General features: G+C 42.2%; 1 protein-coding gene across 10 annotated transcripts in view; it reads left to right on the top strand.

Annotated features, from left to right (window-relative positions):
* The window catches only part of TIAM1 (TIAM Rac1 associated GEF 1), a 394,514-nt gene that overhangs the window by 275,389 nt on the left and 100,414 nt on the right, over positions 1–18,711 (top strand). For all 10 annotated transcript variants that reach the window (XM_086675833.1, XM_086675832.1, XM_086675835.1 and 7 more), the window contains one exon: positions 3,733–3,905. In XM_086675833.1, coding sequence (XP_086531959.1) covers positions 3,733–3,905 — 173 coding nt within the window. The remainder of the gene's footprint in view (positions 1–3,732; positions 3,906–18,711) is intronic.

Here is an 18,711-nt window from a genome sequence, read left to right as displayed (position 1 = left end):
TGGTGAGACGAGATGGGAGCTTGTTAACTAGACTGTACGCTTTGCTGCATGTCACAGAGACCCACAGTGACAACGTGTTAAGCAAGATGGAACTGATTTCCCTCCCATCTACCAGGGGTAGACCGTCTGAAGTCGTCTACCCCTGGTGACTCCTTCCTCTGAGTCATCTGGGTCCCAGGCTCCTTCTGTCCTGTTGCTCAGCTATTCCCAGAGCGTGATCTTAGTCCCTGTGGTCAAGACAACTCACCACCGGGGCCGCATTCCTGCAGAAAAATGGAGGTGCACCCCCCTACCCTGTATTAGGGCTGCTGTCTCAAAGTACCACAGACCGGCTGGTTTAACGAAAGAAATTTATGTTCTCCCAGTTCTGGAGGCCAGAGGAAATCAAGGTGTGAGTGGGATTGGTGCTTGCTGCCATCTCCTTCCTTGGCTTATAGAAGGCTGTCTTCTTCCAGTGTCTTCTCATGGCTTTCCCCTTCTGCCTGTTTGTGGCCCAATTCCCCCTTCTTATAAGAACGGCAGTTAGATTGGATTAGGGCTCACTCGTATGACCTCTTTTGATTGTAATGACCTCTTTTGACAATCCTACCTCCAGATATGGCCACTTTCTGAGGTACTGGATTAGGACTTTAACATAGGAATTTGGGGTGATAGAATTCAGCCCATGACAGGCCCCGGATGTACGTGTGAAACAAGCTTCCCACATCATTCTGACACTAAGTTCGAGAACACCAGTGTCCGTGTCAGAGAATAACAATAATTAGGTGATTTTTAACTTGGGACACAGAAGAGGGAACTGTTTTGTTTCTGCCGTTCCCTTAGAGAATAAATGATCCCGGAAGCCAGCGTGCAGGCATTTTGGAGCCCAGCTCAGGAGCCCGTTAGAGGAGGGAGCCTTCACTTTCTTAGTGACCCAGATCTGAGTGACACAGTCTGTCAGGATCCAGGCCCAGAACCCAGAGCCACCGAGTCCTTCGTTTCTTAATCCTGACGGGTTCCCATTGTATATTGACATGCTCACGGCTCGTTCTTGCCACTCAAAGGCACAACGTGCTGCTGGGTTGTTTTTTTTTTTTTTTTTCTTTCTTAGCAACCCTTGGATATCATGAAATCAAAAGCATAGCACCTGGGAGCCGTGGGGGTAGATTTCTCCAAAGATTCTTTCACTTTAGACAGAATAATTAATTTTTTTAAAAAAAGATCTCATTTAGCACGAACCTCTGGGGTGTCTCTGTCGACAACTGCCGAGCATACAGATGACGCTCAAGTGAAGTTGAGGGCCGGTGGACTATCAGGGAGCGTGTGGGTCCTGGATGTGTTGCTTCGTGTGCGTCTTCTCACTGGAGCAAGGAGATAATTAGAGGAAAAGCCGATTTTAACCACCTGCTGTCGTGGGTGATTGTAAACCAACTTTGGAAGATTCTAAAAACAGCCATTTGAGGAGACTGTATAAAGTGTTCAATGTTTGCACATGCCAAGGTTCGCGGATGTCCCCTCTCCATTATCCACAGGCCTCCTTCTCTGTCCTCACCCTCTGGCACAGCTGTGTTTCTCCTTCTCTGCTCACAATCTGCTAATCATGACTGTAGTGTTCGTCCTAAAGATCAGAGCGGGGTTTCGTAACGGGGGCACTCTTGACATTTTCTGGAAAATTCTTTGTTGTGGGGGTGCTATCCTGGGCGCCGTAGGATGTTTAGCAGGATCCCTGTCCTCTACCTGCTGGATGCCAGTGGTATCTCCTCCCCCACCCCCTACACCCAGTGACAGAGCCAAAAATGTCTCCAGACATCGCCACATGTCCCCTCAAGGGCAAGATTGCCATACTTCAAGAACCTCTGATTTGGAGAAAAATGGCGTCCCCTTTCCATTTTCTTTCTTATATTTATCTCTGAGTCTGTGCTAGGTTAAGAAGTAGAAATAGGTTCAGATGATTCTGCCATGTGTTACATGGGTTTCTGAAAAGACCTGAGATCTTCACAATAACAGGGATTATGGGAAAAACAAGGTTGGGGCAGACTACTCAATAGGTAAGTAATTCAGTTACGTGCTTGCAACTTTTTAACCCAATGCTGGATAGACGGAGAGATAGATAGATGGATGGACGGATAACTAAATACACTGCTAAAAATATTCACATAGTTCGCATCTTACTTTTTAGCAGTAAATACTATAGAAAACATTGGACTTCACCTTTAAGAAAAAAGAGAATATATGGGATACCTGAGTGGCTCAGTTGGTTAAGCGTCCAACTCTTGATACTGGCTCTGGTCATGGTCTCACAGTTTGTGAGACTGAGCCCCAAATCAGGCTCTGTGCTAAAAGCTCAGAGCCTGCTTGGGATTCTTTCTTCCTCTCTCTCTGCCTCTCTCCTGTGCATGCTCGCTCTCTCTCGCTCTCTCTCTCTCTCTCTCCAAATAAATAAATAAACTTAAAACAATTAAGATAAAAAAGTGAATATAACACGAGTGGGTAGAAAGAGGAATCAAAACACCTGGATTATCGAGACAAGAACAGGAAAGAAGAAACCGTAAAGCCTAGGACCACCATACGGTAGGACTTGTGAGGAAAGCTTTTGGGAAACTCTGCCAAGGGAGAATTCATGCAGTGCGTGGACATGGCATCTGCCACTGTGCTGTATTCGGCTGTGTTTGGGGACTTTGCATTTCAGCAGCTGTTACCATGTGAATGTGAAATATTATGGGCTAAGAAAAATTGCCTCTGAACTAATGTGACTTTTCCATCGATACCCATCATTCTGCGTTACTAATCACATATGCGCAAATTTACGTTATGGAAGAAACCCCTCTTACGGCTGAATAGATTGTACTTTCAGGGGCTTTGTCAGTCACATAAAGTGGGGCCCACGCTTTCCCTGAAAGTGGTTTTGATTAGTTGACAGTAAATGTTCAGGTAATAATTACTATGAAAGTGAGCCTCACGTTAAGGAGACCATGGAGGCCATTCACTGAAGCCACCTTGGCATAAATCTATGGGAGGTTTTTATTGTTTCTGTCTCATTAGTTTCACAGGGCCATTAAGTTCGGACCAGGTCTTGAGCACCGCCCCCCCCCCCCCCCCCCACCGCCCCAGGCCTTCATATGTGCGCCATGCCATTTTTTCTTTCAGTAGGAACAGGACATGGTTTATTTCTAGAAGAACATTCTGTAGGACATATTTGAATAAAAAAATCTATCATTTCTTTCCTTATCCTGAAAGCACCCAAAGCTAGTTTTGTGAGTTGTTTCCTCCAAGGGCCTAGCCAAGAAACCCCCAGAGTTGTGTTGCCTGGTTGTATATCATGTGAGCCACTGGGAAGGGACTCCAGTGGGCCAGTACTGATTGGTGGTCCTCACACAGCCGTAGTTTTAGTTCTGACCAGTTGCGCCGGGTTCCTAGCCACCATTGGCCAAAGTTGCTGTAGGACCCCCATATGCCTATGAGCACACCTGTGATGAAACACTCTTAAGAGATTCAGGGTCTTTAAGAACTTGAGGGCGTACATGAGGGAGTCTCATGTGGCCTGAGAAACAGTGATTGAAAAATCTTTGCCTTCCTCTCAGTCCATCCAAGACTTCAGTACAAGCAAAACCCCATTCTTTTCTCCCTCGGTTTCCACGCACTTTAATTTCCAGACTCTTCCTTGTGACGGGACACAGACAATAGATTCCTCTACCGACTTTTTTGTTGCACAAGCGCTGAATACTCATGCAGACCCCTGTTTTGTTTTCTCAGGGTGCACACTCTTCTTCTATGAGAGCGATGGTAGGTCTGGAATAGACCACAACAGCATCCCTAAGCACGCCGTGTGGGTGGAGAACAGCATCGTGCAGGCTGTGCCTGAACACCCCAAGAAGGACTTCGTCTTCTGCCTCAGCAATTCCCTGGGTGATGCTTTCCTCTTTCAGGTTTGTTGGGCGCTTCCCGTGTAGGCATTTCAAACCTCCAAACCAGACATCTTCCTCTCCGGCCTGTGGTACCCCACCCTGTTTTCCTTTTCTAGTGGGTTTTTATCTTCTGCTCATTATAGAAACAAAAAAAAATGATCCATGACAGAATAAACATCTGTATTGAACTCAGAAATGAGAGAAGTCACCCAGAAGGTTCCATGGGAAGCCTACGGAAGGATGTGAGTTGAATTTGAGAGGCTTGCGCTCTTTGCCGTGGGTTGAAGGATACGTCAATGTAGTCTCAATACCATTTGTGAAGAGCTTCAGAAAAAGATGATGAATTCCTTAATTTAGAAATGATTTGAGCTGTCAAAATTTTTCATCATAATGTTCTCTTCTAACATTACTCATAAAATAAAACCGTGACATCCCAGAAATGACTAGCTGTACCCGAATAATTTCCTCATCTTATCAGAAATTTGTACCCAGTGTTCTTGAAGTTGGAGTGTTAATTGTGTTTTTAAAAAAAAAAAAAAAAAAAAAACCTGCTAATCACTGCAGGGTTAACATTTGCTTTTATGGAGAATTGTTTGAGTTTGGTCGGTTCTGATGCATTCTGCCAGAACTTCTTGCTGTGGTAGTTAGGAAGGCTGCCCTCGTTTATTTCCATAATGCAGAAATGCAACTTGTAATGCAACTTGTAGTCCGTGCTTCCTACATGCTTCTCATGGTGCTATTGAGAACAAGAAGATTTTGACACAGTTCATGCTCTCAAAAGTGTTCATATGTGACATGGGAGATAGACACAGGGATAGATCTTTGTAGTATAGGAAGGCCTGGTCATGAATATTAAAGGATGAATTGGGGCAATGGCCAGTGAGAATATTCCATGCAGAAAAGAGAGCTGGATTAAAGGCGTGGGAAAGAATAATAGGTTATTTTACCAAGTTTCTGGGTTTGGCCCCTAAGTTATTTGCATTTGGGCAGTTAAAGTGAGAAATATAAAGTGGTCATTTGTGTGTGGACAGCCAAAAGCATCTGTTTTTTTGTTTTTTGTTTTTCTTTAAATCAATGAGGTAAAGGGGCGCCTGGGTGTCTCAGTCAGTTAAGTGTCCGACTTCGGCTCAGGTCATGATCTCAAGGTCCGTGAGTTCAAGCCCCGTGTTGGGCTCTGTGCTGACAGCTCAGAGCCTGGAGCCTGCTTCGGATTCTGTGTCTCCCTCTCTCTCTGACCCTCCCCCGTTCATGCTCTGTCTCTCTCTGTCTCAAAAATGAATAAACATTAAAAAAAATTTAAAATCAATCAATCAATCAATGAGGTAAAGCACACATAAAGGGTACCTGGGTGGCCAAGTTGGTTAAGTGTCCGACTTTGGCTCAGGTCAGGATCTCATGGTTCGTGAGTTCAAGCCCCACATCCGACTCTGTACTGACAGCTCAGAGCCTGGAGCTGCTTCAGCTTCTGTGTCTCCCTCTTTCTCTGCCCCTATCCCACTTATACTCTGTTTCTCTCTCTCTCAAAAATAAGTAAACATTTTAAAAAATTACAAAAAAAGGACCTCTGCTTATTCCTCCTCCATCATTAAAATAATTATGATCTGGCATGCCTGGGTGGCCCAGTTGCTTAAGTGTCTGACTTTGGCTCAGGTCAGGATCTCTTGGTTTGTGAGTTTGAGCCCTGCATCAGCCTCACTGCTGTCAGTGCAGAGCCCACTTTGGATCCTCTGTCTCCCTCTCTGCCCCTCCCCTGCTCTCTCTCACTCTTTCTCTCACTTTCAAAAACAAATAAACATTGAAAAAAAAAATAAGAGTGTACAAAACAGAAATGTATTGGTCAGTGAAATGTCACAGAATGAATACATAACCACCACCTAGGTCAAGAAACAGAAATTTCTAGCACCCTATAAGCCATTCCTCACCCACAGACACACATGCAGGCTACTAGCTGGATAGAGTAAATCTGGATCTTATCATCCAAGCCAGGACACTTTTGTTTATCTGGGAATGTCTGCATTTCTCCTTCATTTTTGAAGGATAGTTTTGCTGGATATAGAATTCTCGACGGACGCTCTTATTTCAGTGTTTTGAAAGTATTCTTGTACTGCCATCTGGCCTCCATGGATTCTGATGAGAAATCAGCTTTTAATCTTAGGAGGATCCCCTGTATAGATGAGTTGCTTCTTGGGGCGCCTGGTTGGCTCAATTGGTATAATATGCAGCTTTTAAACTCAGGGTCATGAGTTCAAGTGCCACTTTGGGCATGGAGCCCACTCAAAATAAAATAAAAATCTATTAGATGCGTTGCTTCTCTGTTGGTACTTTGGGAATTTTGTCTTTGTATTTAAACAGCTTATGATATGTCTCTAGGTATTGATTTCTTTCAGTTTATTCTCCCTGGAATTCTTTGAGCTTCTTTGATGTTTAGATGCATGTGTCTAAACCACAATTGGAAAAATTTCAACCATAATTTCTTTAAATAGGTTTCTTTCCATTTCTCTTCTCTTTTAGGACTTCCATTATGTTTATGTTAGCAAGCTTGATAGTGCAAGTCTCTGAGACTCTGTTCATCTTCCTTCATTCTTTTTTTGTTCCGTTTCTTAGACTGGATAATTTCAGTTGACCTACTTCAAGTTCACTGATTCTTTTTTGCCAGTTCAAATCTGCTGTTGAGTTCCTCTGGTGAAATTTTCACTTCAGTTTTTCTACATTTCAACTCTAGAATTTGTATTTGATTCTCTGAAAAAAATTTTTTTTTAATTTTCTATGGATATTCTCTGTTTGGTGAGATTATCATTCTTATGCTTTACTTCCTTAGACATGATTTTCTTTAGTCCTTTGGATATATTCAAAATAGTTGATTTAATGTCTTTGTTTAGCAGTCTACTATCTGAACTTCCTTAGGGATAGTTTCTATTAACTGTTTCTTTCCTTGTGTGTGTTCCATGTTTGGTTGTTTCTTTGCATGTTTCACAGCTACTTGGTTGAAAACTCCATGTTAAATAATATAATGTGGTGACTCTTGAAACCAGGTCCCCCCTCTCCCCCCAGTGTTTGTTGTAGTTGATTGTTGTGACTCTTGCTTGTTTGTTAACTGCCTTTCCTGAAATCTATAAAACATTTATTCTTTGTGATGTGTGGCTACTGAAGTCTCTGCTCAGTTAGTTTAGTAGTCAGCAAATGATTGCAAAGATTTCCTTAAATGCCTGGAAGCGATTAGACATCCATTCTTTCCCAAGGACTTCTATGTCTTCAACACTCAGACAGCTGATTAATAACTTGCCTTAGCCTTCACCTCTGCTTGCACAGAGTCTCAAGGGCAGCCAGAGGGGTGAGGGTAGGGCCTTCTTAGGGTTTTGTGAATGTATGCACAGTCTTATACATGTACATGACTTTCTAGATTCCCTGGACTATGGATAGCTTATGAATATCTTATTCCCCAGCTATTAAAAAACTTCCCGGGGTGCCTGAGTGGCTCAGTCAGATAAGTGTCTGACTTCTGCTCAGGTCATGATATCAGCGTTTGGGGGTTCGAGCCCCATGTCCAGCTCTGTGCTGACAGCTCAGAGGCTGGAGCCTGCTTCAGATTCTGTGTCTCCCTTTCTCTCTGCCCCTCTCCTGCTCTTTCTCTCTCCCTCTCTCTCTCCCTCTCTCTCTCTCTCTCTGTCTTTCTGTCTCAAAAATAAATAAACATTAAAAAAAAGTTTCTTGGTTAGCTTCTTTTCTTGCCCCAACTGTCATCACTGTCTCAGGCAGCTGTGATATTAAACAGTTGTTCCTGATTAGTTTTCAGAAACTCCCCTTGGAGTAATGACTAGCTGCACAAGTGAGTTCTGAGGTCAAAGAGCAACAAGCCCTGTGAATGGGGGTTTCCTGCGAACTGTCATATGTCAAATGATGACAATTCTTTGAGGACATTGTTTTGTGGGAGCTCACTGCCCCCTCCAGTGGTTGCTAGGCCGCTGTCTTTCACATGCTTGTGGAGATGGGGAGATGAAGATGGGAATAAGCCAAGCGAAAATGTCCTCAAACCTTTCTGTTCTGAGACTCAGCTATTGCTTTTTTCCAATAGAAGCACCTGATTGTTGCAAGACCTAATTAGTTGCTGGAGCTCTGAAAAAGCCAATTTTGAAGATTTTTGCTGATGTTACTGGTTTCACAGAGGAGCAGTTTTTTGAGGTCCTTTATTCTACCATTTCTACTGATGAACTCATCAGGACACTTCAGAGACTAGCCAGTTTTGAGAGATATGGCAGCTCAATAAACAATTATGCCAGGATAACAGGTATAAATTGCAACAGATCCAGGCTACCTGGGTTGTGTAGCATCCTGTCCCTGGGTACATTTGGGTTGATCCCAATTTGGAGGGACCATGAGCAGTATTGCTAGAGTAAGCTTGTGTCTGTGTTCAGGATATGTTTGTCCACATTTCTGCTGGCATATACCTAGGATTGGTATCGGTTTGTCATGGGGTCAATGTACTCATTCGTTTTTTTTTTTTCAATTTTTTTTTTTTTAATATTTAATTATTTTTGAGAGAGACAGAGATAGAATGCGAGTGGGTTAGGGGCAGAGAGAGAGGGAGACACAGAATCCAAAGCAGGCTCCAGGCTCCGAGCTGTCAGCACAGAGCCCGACGCAGGGCTTGAACCCACGGGCCGTGAGATCATGACCTGAGCTGAAGCTGGACACTCAACCGACTGAGCCACCCAGGTGCCCCCGCATTCGTATTTACTAAATACTGCCAGTTTCCAAAATGATAATTTATGTGCCGATCAGCAGCCTAAGGGAATTCAAGGAGTTCCATATCCTTGTCTGCACTTGGTATTGTCAGATCTTTTTAGTTTTTCATTTGTAAGCCATTAGTGTGCAGCTGACCATGTTTTGGTGGTGGGGGGGGTGGTTAATGCCCATTTCAACATCATCTTTGTGAAATGCTTATTTTAGTCTCCTGCTTGTTTTTCCATTGGGTTATCTTTCTTAATGATTCATGACACTTCTGTACATACTTTGTGTATCGCTTTTTACTGTGCTTTTACTGTGGCTCGCTTTTTACTCTGTTAAAGATATCCTTTGTTAATCTGACTATTTAATTTTTATTATTAGTTTTTTTTGTTTTTTTTTAAATTTTTTTTTTTCAACGTTTATTTATTTTTGGGACAGAGAGAGACAGAGCATGAACGGGGGAGGAGCAGAGAGAGAGGGAGACACAGAATCGGAAACAGGCTCCAGGCTCAGCCATCAGCCCAGAGCCTGACACGGGGCTCGAACTCACGGACTGCGAGATCGTGACCTGGCTGAAGTCGGACGCTCAACCGACTGCGCCACCCAGGCGCCCCTATTATTAGTTTTTAATTTTATTTTAAAATTAAAATAAAATAAACAATTTAAAATAAAATAAATATTTTATTTATTTTTGAGACACAGAGAGAGATACAGAGTGTGAGTGGGGAAAGGGCTGAGACAGAGGGAGACACAGAATCGGAAGCAGGCTCCAGGCTCTGAACTGTCAGCACAGAGCCCGACGCGGGGCTCGAACTCACAGACCGTGAGATCATGACCTGAGCCGAAGGCGGAGGCTTAACCGACTGAGCCACCCAGATGCCCTGTGACTTTTTAATTTTAATGTCTATCATTTCTCAGGTCTTCCTTAATGGATAGTGCTTTTGTGTATCCTATTTAAAAAATCTACGTGCTCTGAGTCATGAAACTATTCTTCTGTATAGCTTATTAACCACTGTTTTTCTGCATCCGGCATCACTTTTTATTATTTGGATTTCTTGTATATGAGGGAATAGCTAACAATGAAAGAGCTAACAATGACAACAATAACAATATTATGTGATATCAGCAGCTCTCTTTTACTGAGCCCTTCTTGTATGCCACCATCTTGGAAAGTGTTTTATAATGTGAGTCACATATAATTCTTAAAAATTTTTTTAATTTAAGTATAGTTGATATATCATAGTTTTAGGTGCCACCATGGTGATTCAGCAATTCCATACATTAGGCAGCGATTATCTCCATTAGCATAGTTCCCATAGTTCCCATCTACAACATCATTGCAGTATGATTGACCGTATTTCCTATCCTGTACTTTCCATCTCCGTGGCTTATTTATTTTATAAATGGAAGTTTATACCTCTTAATCTCCTTCACCTGTTTTGCCCATTCCCCTTCCTCCACCCCCCAGGCAACCACCAGTTTGTTCTCGGTATTTATGGGTCTGTTTCTGCTTTTGTTTGTTCATTTGTTTTATGTTTTTCAGTTCCACATGAAAGCAAAATCATAAGTCACATTTAATTCGTACAGCAATCAGTGACTTGGATGGTTTATCCATATTTTAGCCAATTAATGTGGACTGTGTCTCCCATTTGGTGAAGCTGAGGCTTTTATAAAGGCTAATAATTAGACGCCAAGTGACACAGTCACTGAGTGTTGGCTGGATTCAAACCAAGCCCCTCTTTCTCTAAAATCTGTTACTGTCTAAGCATACTATTTATCTTATTTCTATTACTGTTTACCCTAAGAAGAACATGGGCAGGAATCACTGACCACGGTCAAAAGGGTCTGTTTCTCATTCTTGGAATTAAGCCATTCACTGGGGAATGTTTCAATATTTCAGCCGTTCTCGCCTCACTGCGCGGTTTAGATGATAATCTAACCGGTTTCAGGATACTCACTTTACTTACACTCTGCTGATGTGAATTCCTCTTGAAAGGACCGTCTTGGCCATAAAATTGCTAGTACAATCTAAATATCCAATAGGTCACGTTGAATAAAATTCTTTTGTGGCAACATAGCACCTATTCATGAAAACCTCTGTGTCCTCTTGTGGTGGTGAAATTTTTAGGCTACTTACGTGGGATAGAGCACAAAATGAACCTCTTCAGCAGAAATTACTGCTGTTCAGGACCTATGAGGGCATTTTCTACCTTCTACTTGTTGTAATCCACATGACTCTAGAGGGGCTAGGTTTGAAAGAAACCTGTGTGGGTTAGGGGTGAGGTTAACACAAGGGAGATCAACCACGATTATGGAAATAATTTGTAGGTTATTCCAGCCCCGGGGCTCAATTCACTGTGCATGGTTTACAGAGCCAGTGTGCTGCTGATTTGATGCTGTTATTCAGATTTGCCCGTGGTAAGGAGATTCATGCTACCGGCAAAAGCAGAAAAGGGGTTTTATGGGCAGGATGGGGGTGGGAATGGGCGTGAATATTAGAGCTGCTTGCGTAGAAGAGGTGCTATGCTGTCTGCAAAGGGAGGCTATAGTTCCTGCACTGAAACTGCTTTAGAGACTTCCCTCCAACTGGAAGGCAGAACCAGCATCTACCACGTACGAAGTAGAGTTTCCTCTCAGGGCCTTCCTTTGTCCATTACCGCCGGGTGTTACATACAATTCCAAAAAGCTCCATGACTTTTATGGTAACATATCCTAATATTAGGTTTTTATTTCTACATCACATGTCTTAGGAACATAATTCGCAGGCCGGGTAAGAATGACTCCTGACTGGATGGAAAATCATATGCAATGATCTATCTAAAGAAGTGTAGAGAATATCTCCGTGGGGGGACTGCCTTTCTATAGAAAGTTTTCGTATCATTTAGAAAGTCACTTGTATGAGGGTATAGTATGCGTATGAAAAAGAGACTAGTGAACAAAAGAATAGTATTTACACCATTATGGTGGGTTGGGGATTGGGTGTAATAATCCAAGTCAGATGTCTTATAGATAGCAGATGCTCATTATTTTTAAAATAATTTTTTAAATAATATTTTTTAAATGCTCATTATTGTTTTGAGAGAGAGAGAGAGAGAGAGAGAGAGAGAAAGAGAGAGAACAAAAGGAGGAGGGGCAGAGAGAGAGGGAGAGAATCCCAAGCAGGTGGCTCTGCACTGGCAGTGCTGGGCTCGAACTCCTAAACCACGAGATCATGACCTGAGCTGAAATCAGGAGTTGGATGCCTAATGGACTGAGCCACCCAGATGCCCCCAGCAAATGCTCATTAAATGTTATTGTTGCATTTTAACAATAAAGAAAAAGTGACTAGTTCCTTTTATTTCTGTTAAATAAGGATCTTGGGGCGCCTGGGTTGCTCAGTCGGTTAAGCGTCTGACTTCAGCTCAGGTCACGATCTCGCGGTTTGTGAGTTTGAGCCCCGCATCGGGCTCTGGGCTGATGGCTCAGAGCCTGGAGCCTGCTTCTGATTCTGTGTCTCCCTCTCTCTCTGCCCCTCCCCTGTTCATGCTCTATCTCTCTCTGTCTCAAAAATAAATAAAAACGTTAAAAAAAATATTTATATAAGGATCTTTACAGAAGTTGAGTGTGGCTTCCCTGGGAAAAGGCTAAGGCTTTGAGTTTTATTAGGCTCTTAAGCTCTGGATGGTTATCCTGAAGTGCCACATCTGGTTCTATGTGGACTTGACAAAAGTCACTGGCACACATGTCCTGAACAAGGCCAGCCAGATTGAGGAAAATTCTGGAAGTCATCTTTTACAAAGAGGCGTGAAGTGGGGCGCCTGGGTGGCGCAGTCGGTTAAGCGTCCGACTTCAGCCAGGTCACGATCTCGCGGTCCGGGAGTTCGAGCCCCGCGTCGGGCTCTGGGCTGATGGCTCAGAGCCTGGAGCCTGTTTCTGATTCTGTGTCTCCCTCTCTCTCTGCCCCTCCCCCGTTCATGCTCTGTCTCTCTCTGTCTCAAAAAAAATAAAAATAAAAAAACAAAGAGGCGTGAAGTGGACTTGGTAGATACTCCTCCTTGTAAATAGTTCTGGAACCCAGCACCCTGTCTCCCTTGAGGTCAGTGCTGTGCAGCCTCCCTGCAGTTTGGTTCCTGCTCTTCCCATTTTCTTCCACAATGCTAGTGTCAGTTCCTTAATTTATTAGGATCCACACCTAACTGTTGACTCATACTGAGCTTGTGGTGTATCAAACCCATAGAATCAACTCTTACAAGGTCTCTACCATCCTATTTTAATAGATGTTTCCAGAACTCTAAGTGCAGAAGTTAAATTGACTTCTTTGAGATTTTATGTTTGTGGTTTCTGTCCTTCTAATGAACTTGTCGAAATCATCCTGGATCCTAATTTGGTCTTCCCTCTAACTTCATGCTTTCTGCAGATAAGACAAACTGGATGTTTGGTCTTTGTTCTTTCTGTTGGTTTAAATGCTGCCTTAGTCTGTAGCTAAGTCCTGTTTTCTCATCGCTGTAGATCATCTCCCTGCCCCTAGCCAGTTTTCTAAAAAGTTTAGAAATATTTACCTTTGGTTTTGACATGGATTAGTTGTGAAGAAGGGTGAACTCCTAAGATGTGTGGAGCCCCAGGCAAAATTTTTTATCTATATGGAGAATTTGACTCACCCCATATCAACTTTTCAAACCATTCTGGTGGCTCATCTCATGCAATCTAGTGAAAGAAATACCACATAGGCTATTGGGAACAACCACTAGGCATTGACTCATGTCCAAGAGCTCCTTAGCATACATACCTTATTGAACTCCCCAAAGGGAAGAAAGTATACTGGGTGTGGAGGGTTCCTCCTGGACCCTGTCCTTTTCAGGCACCAGAAGGGGTATTTTCAAAATATGGGGCTCCATTTGCCTAGCTCTTAGGAGAGTATTGATGAAGAGTATAGATGTTGAAGTACAAAATGAATACACAGGGCAGTAAATGTTTACAGCACATGCCCTACTATTAGTGTGTTCAGACATTTCCTCACATATGTTAAAAGGACAGTGAATATAATTGTGGCTGAGCTTGATTTTAGTATATGATTTGTATACTATTAATGTATTATCCAAATAATATATTACTGACAGTATTCATCTTCCTTTTCTCATTATTTGAAATTTGTATAAAGTCAATATGAGCACATGGTTTTAAAGAATTTAATTAACCTTAAAAGAAAAATTAAGGGGCGCCTGGGTGGCTCAGTCGGTTAAGCGGCCGACTTTGGCTCAGGTCATGATCTTGCGGTCCGTGAGTTCAAGCCCCGCGTTGGGCTCTGTGCTGACAGCTCAGAGCCTGGAGCCTGTTTCGGATTCTGTGTCTCCCTCTCTCTGACCCTCCCCTGTTCATGTTCTGTCTCTCCCTGTCTCAAAAATAAATAAAACGTTAAAAAAAATGAAAAAAAAAATTAAGAGTGAAATTCTTATCCTTCTTTAACCTCTTCCCCCAGCCTTAGTCCTCCAGAGTAACTATGTTCAATTATTTTAGCTAGGTTTTTTTTTTGTTTAGTTGTTCTTTTTCCCCTTGCATTTACCCTCATTTCTCATTAACATGCTTATAGTATTTTTAAATTAACTTTGGACATTAACTACTGACTTTCTGTGATGACAGATGAATATTTAGCTATATTATATATGAATTCTCCTTTCTTCATGTTCCTATATAGTTATATGAACATTTAGGATTAAATCAGTAGTCTCTCTTATACTGTTAGGGTGTTCCATGCTATGACCATATAAATAATATTAGCTGCTGGGCCAATTAGTATACTATCATTTGATTTCCTTTCTTGAACAACTTCTTGTTTTTTTTTTCCTGTAGTTAATGCCTGCCTCTTTTTTTCTGCTCCATTTATTTACTTTTACACTTACTTAGCAGTATTTTCTACATCTGTACTTTATTACCTAGTTGCTTAGTACTGTTTTGTTCCCTGGAGACCACCTATCCCAGGTCCTTTATTGTCCTGCTCCAATCTGTTTGCTCTCTAGGCCACAGGCATAATAGTTACCTTGGATTTTCCTTCACCATCCTAGTTAGAATCTTGGATTGCAAGTTATCCTTTTTTTCTCCTTTATTTTCATTAACGAACAAACCTGTAATAATTTCCTACAAAATGGTTCATATTTGAAAATGTCTTTATTCTACCTTTTACTTGAATAACCTTTGAGTAATTTGAAATTTTGGTTGGAAAATGTGCTTTGTTCACTTATTATCATTTCTGAATAATTTGTGTGTGCTTTATTTTCTCTTTTGAAGCTTTAGAATAATTTTCTATCACCAGGGTTATGATTTCTCAAAGAGATTTTAATTTTAGTTATCTTTTTTTTTATTACTAAAAGCTTTCCCTTTCTCTCTCTTCCTTTCCTTTTCTCTCTCCTTCCCTTCTCCCTCCTACTTTTCCTTCCTTCCCCTTTCTCCCAGTCTCTTCCTCCCTCCCTCCCTTTCTTGTTCTCTCTCCCTCTCCTTCCTTCCCTCCTACCCTTCCTCCTTATTTCCTTTCTTCTCCTCTCCCTCTGTCCTTCTCTCCTTTTCTCCCTTTGTCTTCCTCCCTCCTTTCTACCTTATCATCCCTTTTTCAGTGTAACCTATGCATTTGTTTATTGTTTATAGCTTTAGATTCTTTTGTGTCTCCATCTTTGGGGATGTTGCTGAATATTCAGGAAATGTGGCTGCAGGCTTTGTTTCTCTTTTTTTCATTATGTATTTTCTTCTGTGTGCTCTAGTCTCTGCCTTTCATGCTGGAGGCTTTCATCAAATGGCGATTCTTCATTATCTGATCATATTTAAATGTGAAATATCAAAAAAGTGCTTGGATATCGTTTGTGCCATCTACTGGGGGCTTTTATAGCATGAACAGATGGTAAAACCTTTTTTGTTGAGGGTGTCCATTTGACAGTATTTGTTGGCCTTTTCTGTGGGGCTACTCAGCTTTGCCAGAGATGCATCCTGCCCTTGCCATTTAACTGGGCAGGCTTCCATTTATTCCCCTGTTTGGAGCAAAACGTTCCTCCTCCTTTTGTGCCTGTTTTCCTAGAGTTTGGAGCCTCTCTTCCCCAAAGAATTTACCTTGGGTGAGTGAGCGGGTAGAGAGGTGAGGGATTGGGGGGTAGGGAGGGAAGAGTGCCCAGTTTATGACTTTTTCCAGTGGATGAGGCAAGCCCCATATTGTTCTCTTTACACGTGTTAAAAATGATAGCTTACTGGGGCACCTGGCTGGCCTAGTCAGTAGAGCATGTGACTCTTGGTCTTAGGGTTGTAAGTTCAAGCCCCACTTTGGGTGTAGAGATTACATAAGGAAATTTTAAAAAGTGATAGCTTACTTAAGCCTTGTATAAGTAGAATTCTAGAATATGTTAAAGAGAGAAATAATGAAAGAAAAGACTTTCAAGAATTCATACAGGAACTTCATTCCCAACTAACCTTTTAAAAACACATAACTTTATTCCCTTTTGTTGTTGTTCTTTTTAGATGGAAAAAAGAAGTTCAGTCTACTTTCCAATTATTCCTGTGCTCCTATAAACTCAAATTATCTGAAATTTTAGTTTCCTAGATCTGGCATATATTCCCTAGTATTTCTCTCGTTTAAAATGAATTTCCCTTTTCCTGCCATTCACGTAAACCATTGATTATCTGAAATCACTGAGTACCCTCCATTCGGTTGGATAATTGAAGCTAGATCTATTTAAATACATAATGAATACATAAAGTGCATCTTAACTCTGCACTCAAAGAGGCTCTTAGGCAAAATGCATTTCTTTTTTCTGATTATATCCCTCTGTTGGCAAGAACTTTGCATATTCCCTTCACTGAACTTTATACAGTTTTCATATAATTTCTAGAAGACAGAGGAAGAATCATAAAATTCTGTCTGCTACCTTTCTGCTGCTGTTTGTTTAATTGAAGCTGATGACCGTGGAGGAAGTCAAGAGGATTCCACCATGGGGAGGGGGGTGTCTCTCCTTCCTGCCCTTTTAACCACTGGATTCTGACAGAGAGCCCTTTAGTAGACCCGATGTCCCTAATTAAACTTGCCTGCTTCAGCAAGATAATGCAAAGGTAGCGGCTCTGAAAAGCTTTCTCTAGCATGTCAGAATTTAAATCCTGGGGAGTCCACACTGGGAAACATTCTATCAAGTTGGTGATCTGCTGTGAGCAGCTCTGGATTGTTAAGCCTATAAACTGCCATGAACTATCCAGAGTTTTGTCTACTTAACTCGCTGTTGACAGCAGTCAGGTGGACTTAGCCCACCCTCTCTGTGTATGCCCCTGGGAATGGACAAGCCCTTTCAGAAAGCTCATTTAGTGAATTGCGCTTCTTAGAAATAGATGTGGCTTAATGATAGAGAAAGGCCGAGACTGCTGCGTTGTTTATACAGGGCAGCAGGAGCAAAAGTTCTCTCTAATGGAACTGCCTTCAGCCACCGACAGGTTTCAGAGAAGCTTGGAGGCCCGAGGCATGCCGAATGGTTAGAACGAATGATGGATAAATTTTTCAGGAAGCGGTGATCAGACTTTTCTGCGTATCCTTCTCTAGGTTATGGGGTTTGGTGCTTTTGTTTGTTCCTTAAAATTTTAGTTGTGGTAAAGTATACGTGACATACCATCTTACCTGTTTTTAAATGTACACATCAGTGGCGTTAAGTACGTTTGCATCTTTGTACACCCGTCACCACTGTCCGTCTCCAGGACTCTCCTCGTCTTGCAAACCCGAAATTCCGAATGCTAACTCATTAGTCCCACCTTCCCCTGGCCCCTGGCAATCACCATCTTTCTTTATTTTGAATAAATAAATTTCAGGATAGCTGGTCTACCCAAAGTAAATAAACATCTTTCAAAGGATGTTTAGCTTCATTGACTAGTATCAGTTTCCTTTCTTTCCACTTCTTTTTTTTTTTAAGATTTTATTTTATTTTTTATTAAAAACATTTTTTTAATGTTTATTTTATTTTTGAGAAAGCAGGGGAGGGGCAGAGAAAGAGACAAACACACACACACACACACACACACACACACACACACACACACACACACAGAATCCGAAGCAGGCTCCAGGCTCTGAGCTGTCAGCACAGAGCCCAATGCGGGCTTGAACCCACGAACTGTGAGATCATGACCTGAGCTGAAATTGAGTGCTTAACCGCCTGAGACACCCAGGCACCCCTTTAAGATTTTATTTTTAAGTAACCTTTGCACCTGTCGTGGGGCTCAAACTTACAACCCTGAGATTAAGAGTCACACGCTCTACCGACTGAGCCAGCCAGGTGATTTCTTTCCACTTCTTAACTGGGGTGTAAACATAAACTCTAAGGCATCAGATTGGAGTCTGTGCTGCCCTTGGCTGAGTTTGGCAGAGACCCTCAAAGGTGGAGGGAAGAAGGGGCCTGGGACCCTGCTTCCATTAAGTAAAGAGAGGAAAAGGCTGTTGCTCTATAAAACCTATCAGATTATGGCTCTTCTCGGAGGTTAAAAGTGTGTTCTATAGACTCTTCTAAAAGCATTTCTTTAGAAGGGTTTTTGAGCATAGTTAGTGCATCATCAGTCACGGTGGTTAGGTTATGCGTAGTAAGGAGCAACCCTCATACCCCCATGGCTTACCACACCTCTTCATTGTCTGATGGGCATTGGCTATGAAGCTGTATTTGTCCTGGACTTTCAGGGACCCAGGCTGACAGACGCTTCATCTCGACACATGCTTCCATGACTGTAAGCCAAGGGACGAGAATGGGGGCAAATCCGGCTTTTGTTTTGTAATGACACACGCCGCTTCTCCTCAAATGCATTGGCCAAAAAAACAAAAAACAAACAAAAAAAAAAACAAAACCAAGTGACATGGCCACACCGAACTTTAAAGGGAGCAGGAGAGTTCTATCCCCCTACATCCTTAGGAGGGGCTCCAAATATTACAGGTATAGCACTAATGACACTGTGGGGGCCCAGGCTTTGGGGTAATTGCTGAGAACTAGGGGTTCAGGGGCAGTGTAGCATATTTAATAAAATGTTTTTTTGAGCACAGAATTGGTAGAGATCGAGGTTTATAATAAATTACTGTGTTATCCCTCATTCTTCTGAGCTTTGGTTTCTCCATTCATAAAGTTGC

The sequence above is a fragment of the Puma concolor genome, chromosome C2 (genome assembly GCF_028749965.1).
Source record: "Puma concolor isolate L17-30 chromosome C2, mPumCon1.1.hap2, whole genome shotgun sequence".
In the NCBI taxonomy this organism is placed as follows: Eukaryota; Metazoa; Chordata; class Mammalia; order Carnivora; family Felidae; genus Puma; species Puma concolor.
Note: the sequence above shows the minus strand (reverse complement) of the source record. Positions and strands in the feature narration are given on the sequence as shown.